The 19,951-nt window shown below is 39.7% G+C and overlaps 2 protein-coding genes across 2 annotated transcripts; both read right to left on the reverse strand.

Moving 5' to 3' along the window:
• Positions 1-776: 776 nt before the first annotated feature.
• On the reverse strand, positions 777-4,657 carry nots (nothepsin). Its single transcript, XM_005921103.2, has 9 exons — positions 4,528-4,657; positions 4,089-4,269; positions 3,384-3,501; positions 3,019-3,137; positions 2,662-2,861; positions 1,995-2,120; positions 1,720-1,864; positions 1,415-1,513; positions 777-953 (listed from the first exon to the last, which is right to left on the reverse strand). The coding sequence occupies exons 1-9, from the start codon at positions 4,632-4,634 to the stop codon at positions 777-779; spliced, it is 1,272 nt and encodes a 423-aa protein (XP_005921165.1). The 5' UTR covers positions 4,635-4,657.
• A 2,396-nt stretch (positions 4,658-7,053) lies between these two features.
• On the reverse strand, positions 7,054-15,282 carry cct2 (chaperonin containing TCP1, subunit 2 (beta)). The gene is made up of 16 exons (XM_005921104.2): positions 15,170-15,282; positions 14,315-14,389; positions 14,155-14,220; positions 13,947-14,058; positions 12,689-12,765; positions 12,463-12,575; positions 12,174-12,376; positions 11,993-12,093; positions 11,738-11,865; positions 10,915-11,018; positions 10,666-10,785; positions 10,462-10,590; positions 9,941-10,044; positions 8,830-8,929; positions 7,494-7,635; positions 7,054-7,414 (listed from the first exon to the last, which is right to left on the reverse strand). Exons 1-16 carry the CDS (start codon positions 15,170-15,172, stop codon positions 7,384-7,386), a joined length of 1,608 nt encoding a protein of 535 aa, XP_005921166.1. The 5' UTR covers positions 15,173-15,282; the 3' UTR covers positions 7,054-7,383.
• Between the last annotated feature and the right edge of the window lie 4,669 nt (positions 15,283-19,951).

Here is a 19,951-nt window from a genome sequence, read left to right on the forward strand (position 1 = left end):
ATGAATACCCATGTTGCCTAAGAAGAAGACTCTTTAATGTTGTTGTTGTTTTTAACAAAAAATACTTGGAAAACAGGATATACATGGCCTCTTAAGGGATGTATTTAAGCTAGGTTTTTGGGTTTATCAGTTGTTGCCACCATGATCTATCAAAAAATAAACCGCAAACAACTATTCTTCAGTTCTAGCATGAACCCCCATTTTAATCCTGTGAGGTTTAACTTATTATTAAAGATAAATACTCCTGACCCCGCTGACAATGTTTAATAGCATGTAGTGTTTTTTTTAAGAAATGTTCTCCCAAGCTTCCTCATTCTAGCAATCAAATCATTTTATAATTAAATCAATCATTGTAGTAACACACATCAAAAACAATGTCATCCACTTCAATAAACTCTTCTTGGATGCCATCTGGTGGCCATTAGAGGAACTGTAACACTTAATGAAACACTGGTACTCAGGGGATAAGAACAAAATCTTCTTTCTTTGTGTGATTACTGTAAATCACACGTGCTTTTGTAAATGTAGATAAAGTGATGAATGTACAATCCCTGTTGCTGCTGTTAAATCTCCAATAACTGTACCTTTTCAAATAAAATGTTAACTTTGTGGTCATTGGGGCAGAAGTAATGGCTAATGTATCGTCAGCAATATTCAGCAGTTTCTAGACAGTTGTTTGTCCTTTGGAGAATGATGTGAGAACAATAATAGGCCAGAGAATGACAAAATGCTTTTCGATTGTGCAGTATTTATTTACTGTTGAGTTCGCCAATAAGTTATGGTTCAGGAGAGTGTTTGGCACGTGCTAAGCCGACTCGGTCATGTCCTTTATCAAAGATGGAGTAGTACTCTGTCAGAAATACATCTCCCAGAATCCACTGAGGGTCTGTGCTGGAATAAATGTCCATAGCCTGGAAACCGCTGAAACAGAACTCATTCCTGCCAAGTGTCTCCTGATAATGACAAAAAGTGGATTGTGTAGTTGTTTAGTAGCTTCATGTATAAAAGAGACATTCTATTTCTTAAGCAATTTTAATTGTTAATAAAAATATGAAAGTATATAAAATAAATATAGCTGCCAAATTACTAAATTTGCACTTAAGTCTCAATGTATTAATGATCTATTTATGAATTTTTTTATGTGGTTTATTTTAGGCGTGAGGTAAAAAAAAAAGCAAAGAATCTATAAACAGAAGTTTAAATGCTAGCTGCATTTCAAAACAATCTCTGATTTCAGCCATTTGACAGGTGCATCATTAAAATAATAAAATAATACGCATTTTTGAATACGCCAAAACAATTACCCTTCCTACTATTTTATCAAAAAAATAAATAAAGAAAAAGAAAATAAAAAGAAAGAGAAGACTGGCAGCTGTTCTAACACAAGCTAAAGAAAACAATAAGCCTTCCTTACCTTCCTGATATACTGTTCACTTGTTAGTGTGTACTCTGTTCCATTCAGGACAAAAGTCACCTGAGGCAAACTGGACAACCTGGCACAATCGATAACAAACTGAAACACACAAAATGAGGAGTGACATGCTGAAAAGATTCAGTTACGGTAGTCATATAGTATTCTCAAGAAATATCTGATATTGTTTTTGAAGCAGGAATAAGTAGTAGGTCTAAGTGCCCCCTCTGTAGGTTAAACATTTTCTTTGAAAAAGTCATAACTTTCTCTGGTCTTTCAGTAGACTATGAGATGACATATTTTGGTACCTCTCCCAAGTTTGAGGGTGTTGCTCCAATCAGCTGTTGGAGCCTCAGAATGTCATTGGTTGGTCCAGCAATGAGGGAAGTTCCAGTATCAACAATCGCCTGACATCCACTTGGACAAAACAAGTTCACACCTTGTACTGCCACACTGAAATATTAAGCATTTTTTAATGAATGTCTTCACAAGAAAGGGTAAAGGTCTTGTGCCATTTCCCCTACTGCAAGTGGTTCATAGTACACTGCCAAAGTGCTGTGCTGTTGGGATATGAAAAATGTACCTGTCCATCTTGATCTGCCAATACCCCTTGGCAGTGACAGGATGCCAGTTGATTGGTCCAATATACAGCGCTTCGTTGGTTCCACCTAACAACAGTTCCCCTGCTGGATTGGTATGGCCGGTTTTTCTGCAGGCACAAAACTCACATTTAAGTAAACAAAAGATAAGAACTCTCATATTAAAAACAACAAACACATTCTGATATCACTGTAGATGGTAGGAAGTCTATAAGTCTTGGACCTAGACACAGACTAGGCAGACCCTATTTAAAAAACTGAAACCTTGGGGAAAACTCATCTCCACAGCTCACAGTAAAACCCCTTTGAACTTCCTGGTTACCCCTGACCTTTCCATTTCTCTGTGGCTATCTCTTGCACTGCCTTTCCCTCTTGACCAACCAAAACTCTATCAAAACTTAAGAACTAGTTGTGAAACTTCTGCCTGTTTCAAAGCATGATTTTTAAAGCTGCTTACCCAGAAATTCTAAAAATAACATCTACAATGTAAGAGTAAACCCATCCATATTTTCAGCAGGGCTGCCAACAACCAGGTGGGTAGTAAGAGGTTAATAGACAGGAAGAAGTAATTATCCTCCCTCTCATGCTCCTCTGAGCATGACAATGAGCATCTAATTGAGGTGAAATGGTGAGCTCCTGATATGAATGCACCTGCTCAGGTAAAAGGAGAACACTGGCTGGTCCACAAGCTTCTGTGCAATCATGTTGTCAAAAACATTGGTGCCCAGAATCTCTGCAAGGGATTGGTAACTCATTCCCAGAACACCGTCAAACTTCGCCGTCAGGAATGATTCACTAGGTTCGAAAACGGACTCCCCAAACTCTTGGTTCAGGATGGTTAGACCACCAATCTGGAACAAGTTGATTAAGATAAAACAGTACTCCTTTAGTTGTGCCTGAATGTCAAACTGAGTTTGATGGAAGAAAATATTTTTGAAATTAATCGTGGCAGCTGTTAGTTAATTTTAATACTGAAGTTTAGCTTTTTAATTTTGAGAGCTTTTGGACCTTCAGTGTGTCTCTGGCCATAGTTCCAAGCAGGTGACCTGATCCGTAGTAAATCCCAAATCTACGACCATCATGCCTGAACGAAGCTGATTTAAATGCCTTGAAACGCTTGTGGAGCGCTGTGAATGCAAACACACACATAGACATTATCTTTTCTTATATTCATTACATGTTATTTACTTTATGTGGACTTGCCTTTGTCAGATTTATGTCCCTACAACATCTTTATACAAGTACACACAGACACACACAGACTTTGAACTTCTTATCAGACTGGAACAAAATAAACCAAAGTCAGGCTGCCCTGACCTGCAAATGCAACACTGGTGTTGTGTGGTATTGTGTGGTGCTATGTAAGGTGTTACCACAGGCCTCGCTGATGCAGTAGGATGATGGCACCCAGAGGTCAGCTGATCCGGTATCAAAAATCACAGAAAAGTTCTGCTCTGGAGTCCCCAAACTGATCTCACCATAAAACTGAGCCTGAAACGCAGCAGGGGCACAAAGTGTGGCTGAGATTTTAATTTGAAAAATTCTGAGATAAATAAAAAGGTAGCCGGTTGTGACATGCTCATGCTAATGTTAGCATGTATGCTAACATATTTTGGCCAGCTTGGCACTCCCTTTGTTTTCATAGTATAAATTAGTTAAGTTAGTTTCTATTCAGTAAACTGGGCTGTGTTGTTTTCATTTTAAAGCTTCTATATGTAGGAAATAACTACGTCTTACTTTGGGAACATATATCTTGTGAGGACATAAAGAATGGAAATGCAGTACAAATGATAACTTTTTATTTATTATTTCTTTTATTTCTGCTTCTGTAATAATACTTAATACTGCTTCTGTCCAGCTTGAGTTGCATACTTAGGACATACTGATATTTCGGAACTGAGCAACTTTCCCTTAAATCTGATAATCATTCTTAACAAATCAGCATATTTATGAACAACACTGACCCCTAGAGGAATATTTAAATCACTGTAACAAGGTTAAAACTTCCCACTGGATATTTTAATAATAGCTGAAGGCTTTGAACCAGCAACCCTAACTCTCAGTGTTGTTCTTCTTACATCCATGAAGTTGTAGATCCTCTCGCTGGTGCGTCCGAGCCTCAGTGATGGCGTGCTGGACGGGAAGCACTGAGCGTAACGGCGATTAATCATGTCAGGGGCGTGATCCTTCAGGAACTCATTCAGCAGGCCATCAGCTCGCAATCGAGTACGAATTGAGCGCGTCCGTCTAAGAGGTATGCTGACGATGGAACATTTTAGTATCTCTGTAAGTTTTTTTTTTTGTTGTTTTTTTTTTAACTTTTTATATCAAATTGTCTTTTTTGATTTGAAAACAGTTGGCCTAGTTTTGGCTCAACAGAGGAAGGTCCACTAAACAGCACCTCGATAAATGTACAACAAAGAAGAAAATCAGACTTTATATTGTTAAATCCCCGGTGGATGGACAGCTGTTAATATAAAGAGAACTACCATATTAACAAAGGTGTAATTATCCTACCTGACCAGCGCTGAGGTCATCCATGTTAAAAACAGCAGGAGCAGCAGCCTGAACATGTCTGCATCTGCCAGTCTGAGAGACTGCTGTTTGGCACCCGATGGGGACATTTATCAGACTGAACTGTAAGTCTGATTGGATCTGAGTCTGTGAATAAACTGTGAGAAGGTCCACCCCCAAAAGCTTAAACAGACAGAAGAGGTCTTTATTATTCAGTTATTTGATCACAGAAGATTTTAGATTACGTGGATCAACAAGTATTTAAGTCATCCATGGCTCTCTCAGCTACCAATACAGCATATGTCCAAATCTGGGAGGTCAAGGCTTTTTTTAATGCATTATTTTTTATTATTAAACTAGCAACCTGACTTGAGCCCCTTAGACTCCCATGTTAAAACTTTACAGCAGAAAAAAAGACGTTTGATTTCCCCTTTATATGTAAACCTGTTTAAATTATTTAAACAGGTTTACAAATTAAATTGTATAAAGGTTTAAACTTTGCATTATTAGTGGCGTGACCTCTTTGACTGACATGTGGATGGTGACACGGCTGAAGCTGCTGTCTGCTAGATTTAACTTCAGCTAGCTGGAGTCCCTGAACTGGACCTCTGTTATGGCCACCAGAGGGCACCAAACATTTTTCTGGATGTTACTAATGAAGCCCGCTAAATTTTATACCCGCCCTGCAGTGGCTTGTTAACTGCGATGTACGATAAAGTTGGCATCAAATTGACATCATATGCATAGCAACCATTTCAACAAGTTAAACAACTCTTGCTTTTTGTAACATGGCGCGTTGTGCTTTTACTGCTGCCGCTGGGTTGAAGGCACGAGTGTAAGATAGTGTTGATTTTAATGATTTATCAGTACAGTACGCTCAGAGACTCATAGAGATTCAAAGATGAAAAAAGCTTTGCTCCAGTTATTAAATCTTCCCCTGTTTCTTTTAACCAATGTTAATGTGGCGCTACCATCTGGTGCTGACACCTACTGTTCAGGAGACTCAGCGGCCAGAACAGCGAGCAGAAATCGATGTGTAATGATGTCACAGACGGCATGCGAGTAACATGGTGGGTATACTGGCACCTTTAGCTGGTAACTTAGCACCATGCCATCAAGATATGGTCAAATGGATGACACCATCTTACCAGGATGTTATTAGACTAATATTATATTAAATTAGTATTTTTAAACTGTTGAGCTGAGTGTTGTCCATTATTAACACCCATCTTCTGACTGGGAATGTTCCAGCTGACTTTAAACATGCCATACTGCTTTTAATGATCTCCAAACTCCTTTTCTCTGTTGTTTGTCACCAGCTTCAGCTCCAGGACCGGGTACTTGCTACTTTCAGATCCAAGTGCTGCATTACACACAGTGGATTATTGCATTCTTGTCTGTAGACTGGAGAGTTGTGAAAGCATTACAGGAACTGCTCTTTAGCAGTTTAAATCTTATTTTAACCAGCAGACATTTTTTCTGTGGGTGGCTTTTTAGCATCACCCGCTCCCCTCGCACTGTTATTCAGATGACTCACAAACCTACCCTCCTCCCAAGAACAGCCTTGCTGAGATACAATCCCAGATACCTCTAAACATCTTCAATCTGAATGAGCAAAAAACAGAAGTGACCCTCACTCCTCGTGTAAATGGGAACTTTCTAAAATTACAGAACCCCCTTTACAAAAAAGAAAAAAAAAAAACCCTGGGTGTGCTTTATGACAACAACAATAGCATTTTATGTGTTTTCTGGCACCGAATGAGCGATTTTTTTTCTAGTTTTAAAGGTTTAAACATTTTTCTATGAAAAGCCATCTGTGTGGTTAAGTCTGATTGAGTAACTGTTGACACTCTGAGGTCTTAGTCACTTTGACCTCAGTAAGTTACTGCAGATCAATCAATAATCAGCACTCCTGATCTTCTGCTTGCTCATTTCCAGGTTATGTAATGTAATTTCTGGAGTATCTCACCACAACAGCTGATCATAAATAAATCTGTATATATTTTACATCTTTATATATAAAAGTACTGATTACGTGCACATGCTCAACGACATGTTAATACAACTGTCACATCAGCCAGTCATAGATGATGTCACAGTCACCAGATGGCCATCCAACAGAGGAGCTTTGGGATGTTGCAGAATGAGAGAATTGCATCATGAATGTGAAATGTACTGATGCATGACTGCAGCTGTGCGATGGAATCATGTTAACATGGGCCAAAATATCTGAGGCAGTTCTGAAGGCAAAGGTAAAGCCAGGTAACAGCGAAATGTAACTAATAAAGTAACCAATAAATGCATTACCTTGAAAATGAGTGATAGACTTTCAGTTTCCAAGCTGCTGATCTCAGTAGAGCAACTCATCAGAAACCTGCACCAACCTAATGTACAGTCTGACTAATTATACAAGATTAAATCTGCTTCAGATTTTTCATTTGCAGTGATTACTTCTATTATTTGGAAAATGTTAAATATAAATCCCAAAGAATGAAAAACTAAATAAATAACAACAACAAAAGAATCAGGTAATGGTGACCGGTTCATTTATTCAGTAAACAAAACAACGTTCAAACTTCTTTCCTAAGCGTAGCTGGCACCAACCAGCCTCGGCCAACAGCTCAGCTAATGTTAGCATAAAAAACAAAACAGTGTGAAGACTTCTCATCTTCACTTTATGCTGAAACTGCACAGCATAAGCTAGCATTAGCAGAGCCACTGATGTTAGCTGTGTCAGGTGGTTAGCATCAGCCAATTCAACAGAGAAAAAAATTTGACAATTTGATGTAATTTGAACTACACAGAAGTGATAAATAACTAAAGTGATCCCTGTTTGTTTTTTTTCATCCTCCTCTTCCTCTAGCAGGGGTGATGGTCGGGAACTCTCTTCCTACAGAACAGAGATGAAGAGTAAATTTCTGTAATCTGGTACGAACAAACGCAGATGATCTGAAAAGGACTGAACTGACCTGGGTGCAGCTTTGATGATGTTGTCAACTCTTAGGATCATCTCGGCGGCCTCAGACGCGCTCAGCAACATCTGGCGCTTCACTTGGAACGACTCTGTGATGCAGAGATCTACCATGTTTCCCACCGTGCCATCAGACATGTCTGCGGGGAAACACAGACGCTGTTAGAATCTAACAGCTGCTTAACCACCAAATCACAAGAATAAAACAGGAGAAACGGGCATGCTAAGCTAGTCAGCAGTTTGAATTATTCACAATAAAATGTGATTTAAGCTAGGTAGTTAGCCTTCTTTGTAAGATGTTAGCTACCTTTTTATGGTGCAAGTGGTAGTTGGTTGTCTTTTTGTGGCTTTAGCTCAGTTGCTATCCTTTTATGATATTAGCTTTTTGTCTATAATGCCAGCGTTAGTTAACTTTTTTGGCAATTTAGCCAAACAGTTAGTCGTTTTTATTTCACACAGCCTTAGTTAGCATTTTCACCTGTGACTTTAGCTACATAGTTAATCTTTCTAGATTAGGTGTCTCTGCAACATTATCCTGTGACTTTAGCTAAGCATTCGAGCAAGATAACAAGATATTACACGTCTGTACAACAGTCTTTCATCAGCTTTCTATGCGTAAGTTTACTTAGGTAGTTAACCATGTTTATGATACTAGCTGTCTATGACATTAACTTTAGTCTGACATTTTTAGGTTTAGCGAAACAGTTAAGTGTCTTTAGCTGTACAACCTTAGCTGTAGTTACTAATTTTTCTGTGTTTAGCTACATAATTGCTCTTTCAATTCCTCTTCAATGTTTGCCATCTTTCTATGCCCTTTTCTATAGTTGACCATCTTTGTAGGATGTTAATTGTTTATGACTTCAGTTAAGTAGTCATGCTGTTTTGATTTTAGCTTTAATTGGCTTTCTATATGTGACTTTAGCTACAATTAGCCAACCTTCTGGGACTTTGGCTTAATAAATAAGCAATTTTAAAAAAAAAAGTTAGATATTTATATGTTAGCTTAGTTATTTGGCCATCCTTCACTTTAGCCACATAGTTAACCATCTTTCTAAGATGTTCACCCTCTTTATATGATATTAGTTCTAGTCTTTCTAGGATGCATATTTTCTCTCTAGCATTAGCTGCACTTACCCATCTTCATAGGAAGTTAGATTCAGTCGGTATGCAGCTAGCTGTGGTCCTGACTGTGTTAGTAGAGCAGCACAGGTTCAAGGATAAACCTTGATATATATTTTTTAAATAACGCAAACATGTGTTTGTTAATAATTATAGTTATTATTCCTCTAGTTCTGAGATGAGGTGATGTGTGCTTGTCTGTGAGCATCACTCACTCAGTCCAAACGTGGTCTTGTTCTCCTGATGCGCAGCTCTGAGCTGAGCCACCAGGTCGGCGCTGTCGTATCCGGCGTTGTCTGCAATGATGGTTGGCAGCTGGAAGAGGAAGCGGATGATGACACATGAGATCAAAGTCACATGTGGTTGTAATTAGGGCTGCTCGATTATGGCAAAAATGATAATCACGATTATTTTCACTGAAATTGAGATCTCGATTATTTGACGATATTTATTTAACAATAACAATGTATTGAATAATGACTTTAAAGATTGTCAAAAAATAATATAAAATAGTGTGCAAATACTGATAACAGTGCAAATGTTTGCAATATAAAAAATAAATGTAAACATCTATGTTTAGTGAACTTTGCAGTGTTGCTCTGTGGTGCAGCTACGACACTGTAGCAAAGTTTACACACTATGTCTACTTGATCCACGTCTGACTCTGCGAACCCATAATGTTTCCAACCACTGAAGTTCTTTTTACCTCTCTTTTCAACCAACGGCAGTCACTCTCCTCTCCAAATAACTTAGCTTTCCGAGCTTCCCGCGGGTCCTCTTAATCAGTGGTCCCCAACCCCCAAACGACTCACGGACCGGTACCGGTTTGGTACCGGGCCGCGAGAGTTGAGGCTCAGGTGTGAAATGGTTTCAGGATTTTTATCGGTTTTCAGCGTTATTTTGTTATCGTTTTTATCGTTTACTCGGTTTTTCTTGGTCTTTTCACGTGTGTTATGAATAAATTTTCTTTTTTTCGGTACCGGTACTAGTTTTATTTTGTTGTATTTATCCGCGACACCTTAAAGGCCAGTCCATGAAAATATTGTCGGGCATAAACCGGTCCGTGGTGCAAAAGAGGTTGGTGACCGCTGCTCTTAATTGTTGTGACACGTGTTCGAAATGCAGAGAGGTGCGCTCGATTTGCCACACGGAGCAGCGCAAGAGTAAAGCACGAGGGAGGGGCTAATAATCGGCTCAGTCATTTTTAATGATCGTTGAAAGCCCAGATCGTAATCGTGATTAAAATTCGATTAATTGAGCAGCCCTAGTTGTAATCAAAGAAATTCCTATAATTTACAATTGTAGAATCGGAGTTTTAGTATTTACCATCCTCAGAGCCTTGGCAAATGACTCCATGGCAACTGACTCCTTTCCTGGCGTCCTGTTGGCCAGATCACTCACAACCTTAGCCATCAGCATCTCAGAGCAGCCTGATGAGGAGCAGAACACACAGGTGTGAGATGTATTAGTTCATCATTAGGGATGGGAATCGAGAACCGGCTCCCAGTAGTTCAGTTCCCTGGAATTGTAAGTCTGCCTGCTGATCGATCCCACCTATGCTACAATCAGCTGATTTCAGTTCGTGTGCCGGAGGAGGAAAACAGCAGCGCTTTCTGCAGCGTGGATTTAAACATTAATTCTATTTTCATTGCACTAAAGACAGTAAGCACGATGGTAAAGTGGAGACTGCATCCAGGACAGAAACAGCTTTATTATGCTGCTAACACAAATTCCCATCCTTAAGAACCTTAATGTTCCACATGTGCTGCATTTTTTGTGCTCTGCTGTAAGGTGGGCGAAGAATGAGGACAGTGCTGTAGTTTTAGATCAGCTGTATGTGCGCCTACCTCCTCCATAAACCGTGCGTGGCTCCTTCACCGTCTGTGCGAGCACACACAGAGCATCGTGCAGTGAGCGCTCCGCTTCATCCAGGATCTGCTGGGTCGCTCCCCGCAGGACAACGGTGCATGCCTCACCTGAGGAAGAGGAGGAGCTAAAGATGAGTATGTCATTATGAAAAATGAGTTCAAGTCCTCAGTGTGTGTTCGTACCCATGGCAACTCCAGAGAAGTGGATAAGCGTGTCCTCGCCGATCATCACCTCCTCGATCAGCTTGCAGTGCCCAAGCTTCACCAGCTCTGGGTGGTCAAAGGTGGAGGTGATCTCCCCACCTGATCAGATTACATCAGTAATCAGTGAAGGTCACATTTTTTCAAGTATTTAACACATGAAAAAGATTGTAAAACACGGCTTTCGTTAAAGAACAGTTTATTTTTGTGTGTTTGTATATGCATACACACCGGTGACGAGAGCGAGGCGCTCAATGCCAGCGAAGTCGGCGTGCTCGATGGCCATGACGCCAGCCTGAGCAAAGAGCTGCTCTGGGTAGTTATAGATGAGCTGCCTGTACGAAGGGAAAACAAAACAAACACTGGGGTGAGTGACACTGAGATAAAGTGAGCAACTGTCCCATTGACCACTGCCTCAAACAAACATGGAGGTCATCATGCTGAAGCTGACGAACATGGCTCGCTATTTTACACACTGTTAATATTGGATTCTGTATTCTCAGGTTTATTTACACAAAACTAACACCTTAACCTTCTTTAAAATTTGTCTGCATTTTGCTAATTGTGTGTAGGAGATCAGTGAGTAGTAGCCTCATATCCACCAAACAGATTTAGCTGCTGCTGTTTTAAACCCTGTGGGACCGCTTTGTGTTTCATGGGAACACATCAAAATCCAACATGTTGCCAAGAAAAAACATTTAATACATTTTTTTTTTTTAACAAAGAGCACCTTCGACTTTTTAAAACATCCCTGACCAAATTTTAGGCAGCTGTGTTAATCCAGCTATGAAGTGCACAACAAGATGGTGCTATGACAGCCCCTGAATTCTGGCATGCAGGCGTGTCAAATCAAATCAAATCACTTTTATTGTCACATCACATGTGCAGGTACACTGGTACAGCACATGCAAGTGAAATTCTTGTGTGTGAGCTTCACAAGCAACAGGTGTGCAAAATACAATACAATAACAGAAGTGTTTGATTAAACCTCGGGGAGGACAGAAGCAGAACACCTGACAGGTTACAGAAACGTGCAATGGCGGTTCAGTCGTACCTGTTGATGAAGCAGTTGATGCCGTGTTTCAGGATTCTGTCAACCTTCTCCTTCATCTTCTCTTTCTCTGCGAGTTCGATCTCTGCGACCTTTGCCGTCGAGTCAACGCGAACCCTGGAGCCGAAGATCTGACAGACGCAGAAACACAAACAATCACGATATCGATCACACAGGAACAGGAAGCACCCGATTTAGATCCTCTCGCTTTCTTTCACAAACTTGCAACGTCTCCTGACAGTGACCTAGTGTTTTTACCTTGATCTTGTCAGTGTCCATGCCGGTGTTGGCGATCAGGATGTTGACGTTCTCCAGCCTCTTTGGCTGGTTCACTCCGATCTTCTTGTCCAATAGGAAACCTAGACATGCACAACAGACATTAAAGTCCTGCAACCAATCAGGAATGAGACAGGAGATCCGTGACGTTTCATGACCTCACCTTCATCCAGGTAGGAGTCGGTGAGGCTGCCTCCCAGCTTCTTGATGATGTGGATGGCCTCCAAGTTTCCAGAGCCTTTCAGCCTCATGACGGCGTTGACGGCGAGCTTGGCAAAGTGATCTTTGTGGTGAGTGAGCAGCTTGGAGGACAGTGTGGTGCGGGCGATGTTCAGCAGGTCCTCCTGGAAACGAGCTGGGTCGTTGCTATGGAGACCAGAGAGAATGATGAGGCAGGGAAAGCGGAAGGTGAAAGCAAGGAGACAAACACGGACATCTTAATTTTGCCTCACCTGTGGTCGACAGCGGCGTCCCTCAGAGCCTCTCTGGCCGCCTGAGTCGCTTTCCTCCAGCCAGAGATGATAGTCTGTGGGTGGATCTTCCTGGCGATCAGAAGCTCCGCCTCCTGAAATGGCAACACTGACAGCTGAGACTGCGAGCAAGACCCACATGGCCACCACAGCAAGGAACCAGGGTGTGCTTTACTTTGAAATCTGAGTCTGACAAATAGGTATTTACCCGCAGCAGCTCTGCAGCGAGCACGGTAACGGAGGTCGTCCCATCTCCGACTTCATCGTCCTGAACTTTGGACATGTCTGCAAACACAATTGTTCTCCCATCAAAACCTCAGATAAAAGGTCTCAGTGTGATATCATTTGATTACAAAGGATCTCTAAATTACACTTAACCCTTTAAAGCCGGTCAGAGCGGGCACGCTCTGTTTTGCGTAACTATTTTTAAATCCCGGTAGCACTGCAACCACGTAAGCTAGCACAATATTTTTTTTTTTGCATATGAGACCAGAGGAGTTGTACTTACATCTTATGCCATCAGCTTGTCCTAGGTCACGGTTTCCTTCCACATATAGCTTTGCAAAAACTGCATAAAAAGCGCTTGCAGCAACAAAAACATAATATTCCAGAAACACACTTTGCCGATCTGATCAGCTGTTCATAACACTTCCTACGTCCATCAGCGCGAACTATCGCATGTCCGCCATGCCCTGCCCGGAACCGGAAGTAACGTCATTTTGCGGAAATGTAGTTTTTTACCATCAGGGCCTTATGAGCCTATATTGGTGTTTTTAAAAGTTATGTTTGACTTTATGACTTTCTTTGTCATTTCTGGGATGCTTAGGACTCATATTGCACTGCTGGAAATAGTTTATTTTGATGCATATGCTGTTTTTTTTGCAAATTTGCATTATAATATTTATTTTCATTTTTCCTGCAGTATATAAAAATTTGTGTATTTCACAAATAAAACTATGAAGACATTTAAAATAAATTTCCTGTGGTGGGAAACTATTTTGTGCAACTTTTTTGTATTTAGTTTTGAGGGATAAAACTAAATATATTTTAAATATATGTTAAAAAAACAAAAACGATTTTAAATTGTTTTGTAGTTTATTGCACTTTTTTGCAATTTATGTAATTACTATGCACTTAATGCATGCATATTATTAAAATTTGGGTTATAATGGTTGTATTGATGTATATCAACTTGAAATGCTCCCAAAAATGGCTCCACACCATGTAAAAATATAATATAAGCTCTGGCGCACTTGGTTCTATGGTAGGTCTTAAAGGGTTAATTAGTATTTTTTACTGTGTCTTAACCAATAAGTATGAACACTCTACTTTAAATCAGCTTTTTTATTCGTTAGCCTACTTTTAGTGAGGTAGTGCAAATTCAGCACCAAGAAACCTTCATTAATGTTTATTTTTTCTTTTAAACCTTTAACCTGGCTCTTAAAGTGTCAAGCGTCTCCACTCACCAACCAGAACTTTGGCAGCTGGGTTGTCGACACCGATAGCTTTCAGGATGGTTGCACCATCATTGGTCACAGTCACTGTGCCACCCTTCCCGCCACCGAGCAGGATCTTATCCTGAAGAGAAAGAGAAACCCTCTGATTACAACTTATTCTTGTGTTTCCTTAGACTAAAATTCTACAGTAGCACTCTTGAGGTTTGAATCAACCTACCATCCCCTTTGGGCCAAGAGTGCTCTTCACCAGATCACCAATAGCGATGGCACCAATAAAAGATGACTAGAGGGAGAAAAATTCAAAGATTTAACTGAACTTGAAACAGAATAAACACATTTTTTTATGGCGAGTATGTATCTCATACAAAGCAACTCACCAGTCGAGCAGTCTCTGCTTTTTCTTCATCTGCTCCATGTTTGAAGATGTTGACCGGGGCCATCGATAAGGACGCCTACAAAGAAAGGCAACAATCAAACAGTCAGTCACTGATTACTGATCATTACAGTAACTTTTGTACAGTTCACAAAAAAGCCACAAAATGTTACACTTTAACAAACTTGAATGAAATGTGTATCTATATGTTGCTGCTAGGCGTGCACAGGGTATTTTTTTCCTGCGGCCCTGAAAGCAGCAGCGACAGTCGAGACCCGCCCCTAATACACTAGAAACCGCTAGAAGCTTTTAGACAAATTAATAAGAAAATAAGCACAACGTAAAAATTTAAACATCTCTGTCTCATGTTAGCTGTTTAAACATTTACTTGTCGGTCACGTTCACTTTTTCCGCCTATAGCGCAATTAACCATTTATTACCGTCTAGAATTGCTGAGTTGTTCCTCAAACAGTCACAAAGCACAAATGACAACCAACCCTCCGTTAGCATGCTAACGGGTTAAACGAGAGGTACAAGAGCAGCCAGAGGGGCACCAAAGCAACCACACAGATTAGTTTTCTCCGTTCGCTGCCATAAATCTGCCAGCTTCATCACAACCTATGTAATGACACACAGGTCCACATTTAAGCTGTTAGCTTAGCTGCTAGCGCATTCACAACGCCCATGTGCTTGCTTGCCGGTTAGCACCGCCAGCTAACGGGGAGCCAAACTGCCTCTGAAACTGACTAATTACTTAGAAGCTGCTGAACTGAATCTGTAAGCGCTTGTAGACAAATACGAGCGAATCTATTTATTTAGACCTGTCCAAAATATTAAAGAAACAACGGTAAAAGCTCACCATAATGTCTAGTATTCAGCGGAGAAGCTGTGCACGCACACTCAAGAAGGGAGGGACGACGCTGTGACGCTGTGACGTACAAACGTAGTGCTGCATTCAGAGTCGATCACGGAAAACACTCCGTTCCAACATCTGTTCAATTTTACACCCATATACGGTATGTATCATACAGAAGAACAAATATATGATTTTAAACCATAGTCTTCATCAAAGGATGCTTAATGTGGTTTAATTACCTTCGTTTGGGATTTTTAAATTCTAACTTATCCTTGTGTCTACTGTGTTAGTGAGATTAATACACTTGCCCTTTTCAAATGCAGTATATGAAAGGCTCATTTTCTCACACTGAAAGGTGAGGTCTGGTATGACCATAGTATATGATCATATCCAGATCATATTTGAAATATGAAGTATAATATATGTTTTCCCGTGAGCAAAAGCTAGCAAAACTAATCAATAGGTCGTTCACAAAGCAGAGACATCTTTTGACTTCAAAATTAGAAGCACTTAGAAGTACTTTGTGTTAATGAAAGCAAACACTAGGGGGTATCATCAGTCCCTAAAGTTGCGGATAAAAGACACTGCAGTGGACAATAAACACTTTTAATCTCCCCAGTTCTTTATTATTATCATTACATGATGTTATCTAGATGATCAACACACCTGACACAATGATCAGCATCTAAACTAAACTAAAAACAATAAATCAGAAAGTTTTGCCAAGAATGAGGAAATGACATTTATTTGTATGATAAAAAACATAAATAAACGCATATTTTTCCAACAAATTTACAAAGTGTAAGTCATCTCCTCTTCTTCAGTCCCCACCTCCTGCCTTTGCGACTGGGGCCCTGGACTGGCAGACAGTAGATGTGCATGGGAAACGTCTTGAAGTAGCTGCTGACCCAGGGTCTATACAGGGAAAAGATTACACTCAAAAAAGTTAATCATCAGTTAATTATCCCTGACACTGTAAATGTGTCAGGATAAATGCAGCTGTTTTAATTTATCTACTCTTAGACTCATTTATACTCTTTAATTCAGAGCCCAGCCATGTTTCAGGTTAGAAAAAAAATGTTCAGAATTTCTAAATTACCAACAATAAAACAGTTTAATATTTCAACATCCACCATATCAATTTTCTAGGGCTAGGGGTGGGTGAGTTTTAGCCACATTTTTCTAGAGACTAGAAGACATTAGATTTCAAATGAAGTCTTTTTCTGTTAAAAGCCCTTCCATTATGATGGTTCGGTAACAAAGCTATAAGTACAAGGTGATGTTATAATAAAAGATCAGACGGTTTGGCTGAAAGAGAAATTTTCTGTAAACTATTTGCTGGTATATAATGTTGTGCTACGTGATCGCTGGCGACACAACTATGTTAGCATAACATAAACACAGTGAAGCTGGAAGATGAATGCTAACTTTTTTCCATTCAATAAAAGTTAACGTGAGGGTTCCCGATGGTTAGAGACAAATGCAATCGCATGGCAGGATGCTGTAAACAGACCAAACTTCAGTCAGGAGAACAACTGAGATAATCCATTCACAATGTGAGGTTAGTCATTAATTTACTGCTGCATGGGCTGGGCTGTGATGACACTGTAAGGTTTTAAAAACCAAACTTTATAATGAAAAGAAAAACCGAGAGAGACAGAAAGTGAACACTGCCTGTTTTTACTGGTTTGTTCAATTTAAATAGAACAAGATACAAAACATTAAAACATGTTAAAAACACAACAGCCTTAATAAACGCAGAGTAATTTGGACCCGCAATCAGGGTTCATACGTCATCACTTAAAGATCGGACGGTGAAGCTGACAAAGGTTTTTTTTTTTCTTTTCTTAAATTTGTGGTTAATGAAGCTGAATGGAAGAGAAATGCAGGGTTAAATAGAGGAGCAACAACAAAAGGAAAACATAAAACATTCAACAGGCTTTTCTGATACATTTTAGAAAGAGGAATTTTAGCAAAATTCCTCAAATCTTTATTTTTACTTGAATATTTCTGAGTCAACCAGCTCAGCTTGAATGAGTTTTATCAGAAATGACTGTTTCTTACAATATTTTAAAGGATTTTAAAGGATCTCTTTTTAACCAGAGTACTCACAGAAAGCAGAGGGTTTTTGTGGAGAGGTTATTTTGTATGTTTTAAAGCAAACAGGCTAAAAATACTACATAACTTTAACTCCTCGGGTGTGTTTTTGTGTTTTTGCGTACTTGGTGATCCGCTGGCTGAGACTCAGGTAACAGAGGTTTTGCCACAGCAGCTTGTTTTGCTGTTGACAGAGGAATTCAGCTTCCCGCTGTCGCTCCTCATCCAGCTGCTGAGACTCTCGAAGCTTTTTCTCGATATGAGCTAACTGAAAAAAAAAGATAAACCCACTCTAATCACCCAGCACGAGGATGTAAATCAAGCTTTAGACACAGAAACATTCCTAGCAAGGTTTAGCTTATCAGTTAATTCCATTTTCTGGGCAAAGTTCCAAGAAAGTATTTTATTTTGGTATTCATACATTAATTTAGCTGATAAAAATGATTAATAAATACTAATAAATTAATTAATTCACATCTCTCTTCAAATGTAAACACTGTGTATAAGTCACAGTTCACAGTTTGTCCGCTTTCTTGTGATTGGCCGTTTTAATTTGAAGAACATAGACTATCGAATTTTATGAAGTAAGAGTAACAAAGTAAAAAAAAAAAAATTATAAGGTTTAAAACTGACTGTCTTTAAATATACCCATACCCAAATGTTACAGGCACAGCTAGCTAGATCGTTTTGTCTTGTCTTTTTTAAAACATATTTTTTACATTGTGCAGTATTAAGTCTTAAAATCAGTATTTATCTGGTATTTATATATTAAATATACCTCAGAAATTGTAGTGGGTGAGCTGCTTCATCTTGATCTTCTTCTAACAATCAACCACAGCTGTGATGTGAATTTGTAATATCTTTTGTAAACATTACCTCCTCCAGCAGACTCCTGTTGTCCTCCAGCTTCTCCTGTTGGCTGCCCAGAGGCAGCGAGGATGGATCATCAGATGGACTCCTCTCTTCCTGTCTCTCCACCACACGTGCTTTCCTTCTTTCACCTTTCTGCTGCTGCTGGATGATTGGCGGCAGGAAACAGGAACTGACAGAGCAGGAGGGAGAGTGATGAGTTCATATTTCAGCCCATCATGTCTTAATCTTGTCAAGCTGACAGTGCGTGCTGATTGGCATAGCAATTAACACACAGACACACACAGAAATTTGCCATCCTATCTTTGTGGGGACCCATGTTAATATCATGTTCTCAGGACCAAAACTGATTTTAAACATGAACCCTAAAAACCAAGTCGGAACTCTCAAAGAGCCCTTTGAAGATCAAATCTTTATAAAAGAGCTAAGCCTCACAGAGACATATAGTCACACGCACGCACGCACGCACGCACGACGAGCACACCACACAGCCTGACACACACACACACACACACACACACACAACACACACTGTGACACACACACTACACATCCATGTAACCAGTTTCCATTCAGATTTGTTTACACAGTGGGTCTGATCACAGTAAAGTATCCCTCTGCCAAGGTTGTGCTTCATGAGCAGATTACGCCTCCTCTCTTGTCCTACCACACACACACCACACACACACACACACACACACAACACACCACACACACACACCACACGCACGCACACACACACACACACACACACACACACACACACACACACACACACACACACACACACACACACACAATTATCGGATTGAACTGCCCTGACTGAGTTTCCAGGTCCTCTATTGCCAGCAGCAATGTTTCCATCCAAGTTTAGTTTGGATGACTTTGCTTTATAGTTCTTATTTTTTATTTTTTTTTAACCACTTTACTAACCACCAAAATCTAAGTTGTGCTTTTATTCTTTTGGAAATTTGAACCTTCTATTCCTATTATTTAATCAATTTAAGTCAATAGTTAAGGCTAATCGATTGTTCATTTTGTGTTTTTAACGAGCTATTTTATTAAATACATGCAGTATAAACGCTAACCCTAAACCTTCCCCAGTGTTCTCTTACTGCGTTGTTTCATGCAGATCATAAAAACAACAACCTGATTTCTGAATGAAATAAATCATAAATCATCAGCATTATTATGTTTCCTGCTAGAGAGATGTTGGACTCTAACTCCAATCCTCCTCCTTGTTTAGGATTTTATATGACTATTACTTGTGCAATTAAGAGGCCATTGTGGGGACATAACTAATGCAAGCTTATTTACAGGGAAACTTAAGTATAATTAATATTGCTTATAATCTTGATTTAGAGAGCTTATATAAATCTCTGTTGCAGATTTTATTTGATGCTCAGAGTTCAGCTGTGGGTTTAATGGTCTGTTATTAAAAATTGAAAACATATCAAATTATGTTATGAAATGGACACATATACTCAACATTTACATGATATGCACTACTTTGCTTTGCTTACTGCTTTCATTAATCGTCAGGTGGTGCGTCGCTATGAATAGATAGATGGCACTGTCTGCTTCAAAAGATGCTCCAATGTATCCTCTGCTAAAGGAGGTAACAAAGGAAGCACACATGCGCCTTTCCTTAGCATCTAGAGAAATCAAACAGCTCTTAATACAGATACTCCCAGGTCAATTTGCTCAGTTAGGAGCCTTCCTATGTGAAATGATGACAACAATGATGTGCACGAACGCACTATCAAGACTGTCCCCCTCCCCTTTTAGCCTCTCTTCCTGCTTGTGTAATCCTACCTT

The sequence above is a fragment of the Haplochromis burtoni genome, unplaced genomic scaffold, assembly GCF_018398535.1.
Source record: "Haplochromis burtoni strain Fernald_Lab_line unplaced genomic scaffold, NCSU_Asbu1 Contig_44, whole genome shotgun sequence".
NCBI classification, from domain to species: domain Eukaryota; kingdom Metazoa; phylum Chordata; class Actinopteri; order Cichliformes; family Cichlidae; genus Haplochromis; species Haplochromis burtoni.

What these genes read in the sequence shown, in the direction of transcription:
- nots (XM_005921103.2), bottom strand. Translation starts at nt 4,634, where the DNA reads ATGTCCCCATCGGGTGCCAAACAGCAGTCTCTCAGACTGGCAGATGCA. An exon ending in GGATCTACAACTTCATGGAT is followed by an intron (nt 3,502 to 4,088) that starts GTAAGAAGAACA and finishes GCTGCGTTTCAG; the next exon opens with GCTCAGTTTTATGGTGAGAT. An exon ending in CACCCTCAAACTTGGGAGAG is followed by an intron (nt 1,514 to 1,719) that starts GTACCAAAATAT and finishes TGTGTGTTTCAG; the next exon opens with TTTGTTATCGATTGTGCCAG.
- cct2 (XM_005921104.2), bottom strand. An exon ending in CTTCTCTGGAGTTGCCATGG is followed by an intron (nt 10,591 to 10,665) that starts GTACGAACACAC and finishes CCTCTTCCTCAG; the next exon opens with GTGAGGCATGCACCGTTGTC. An exon ending in TTGCCAAGGCTCTGAGGATG is followed by an intron (nt 8,930 to 9,940) that starts GTAAATACTAAA and finishes TTCCTCTTCCAG; the next exon opens with CTGCCAACCATCATTGCAGA.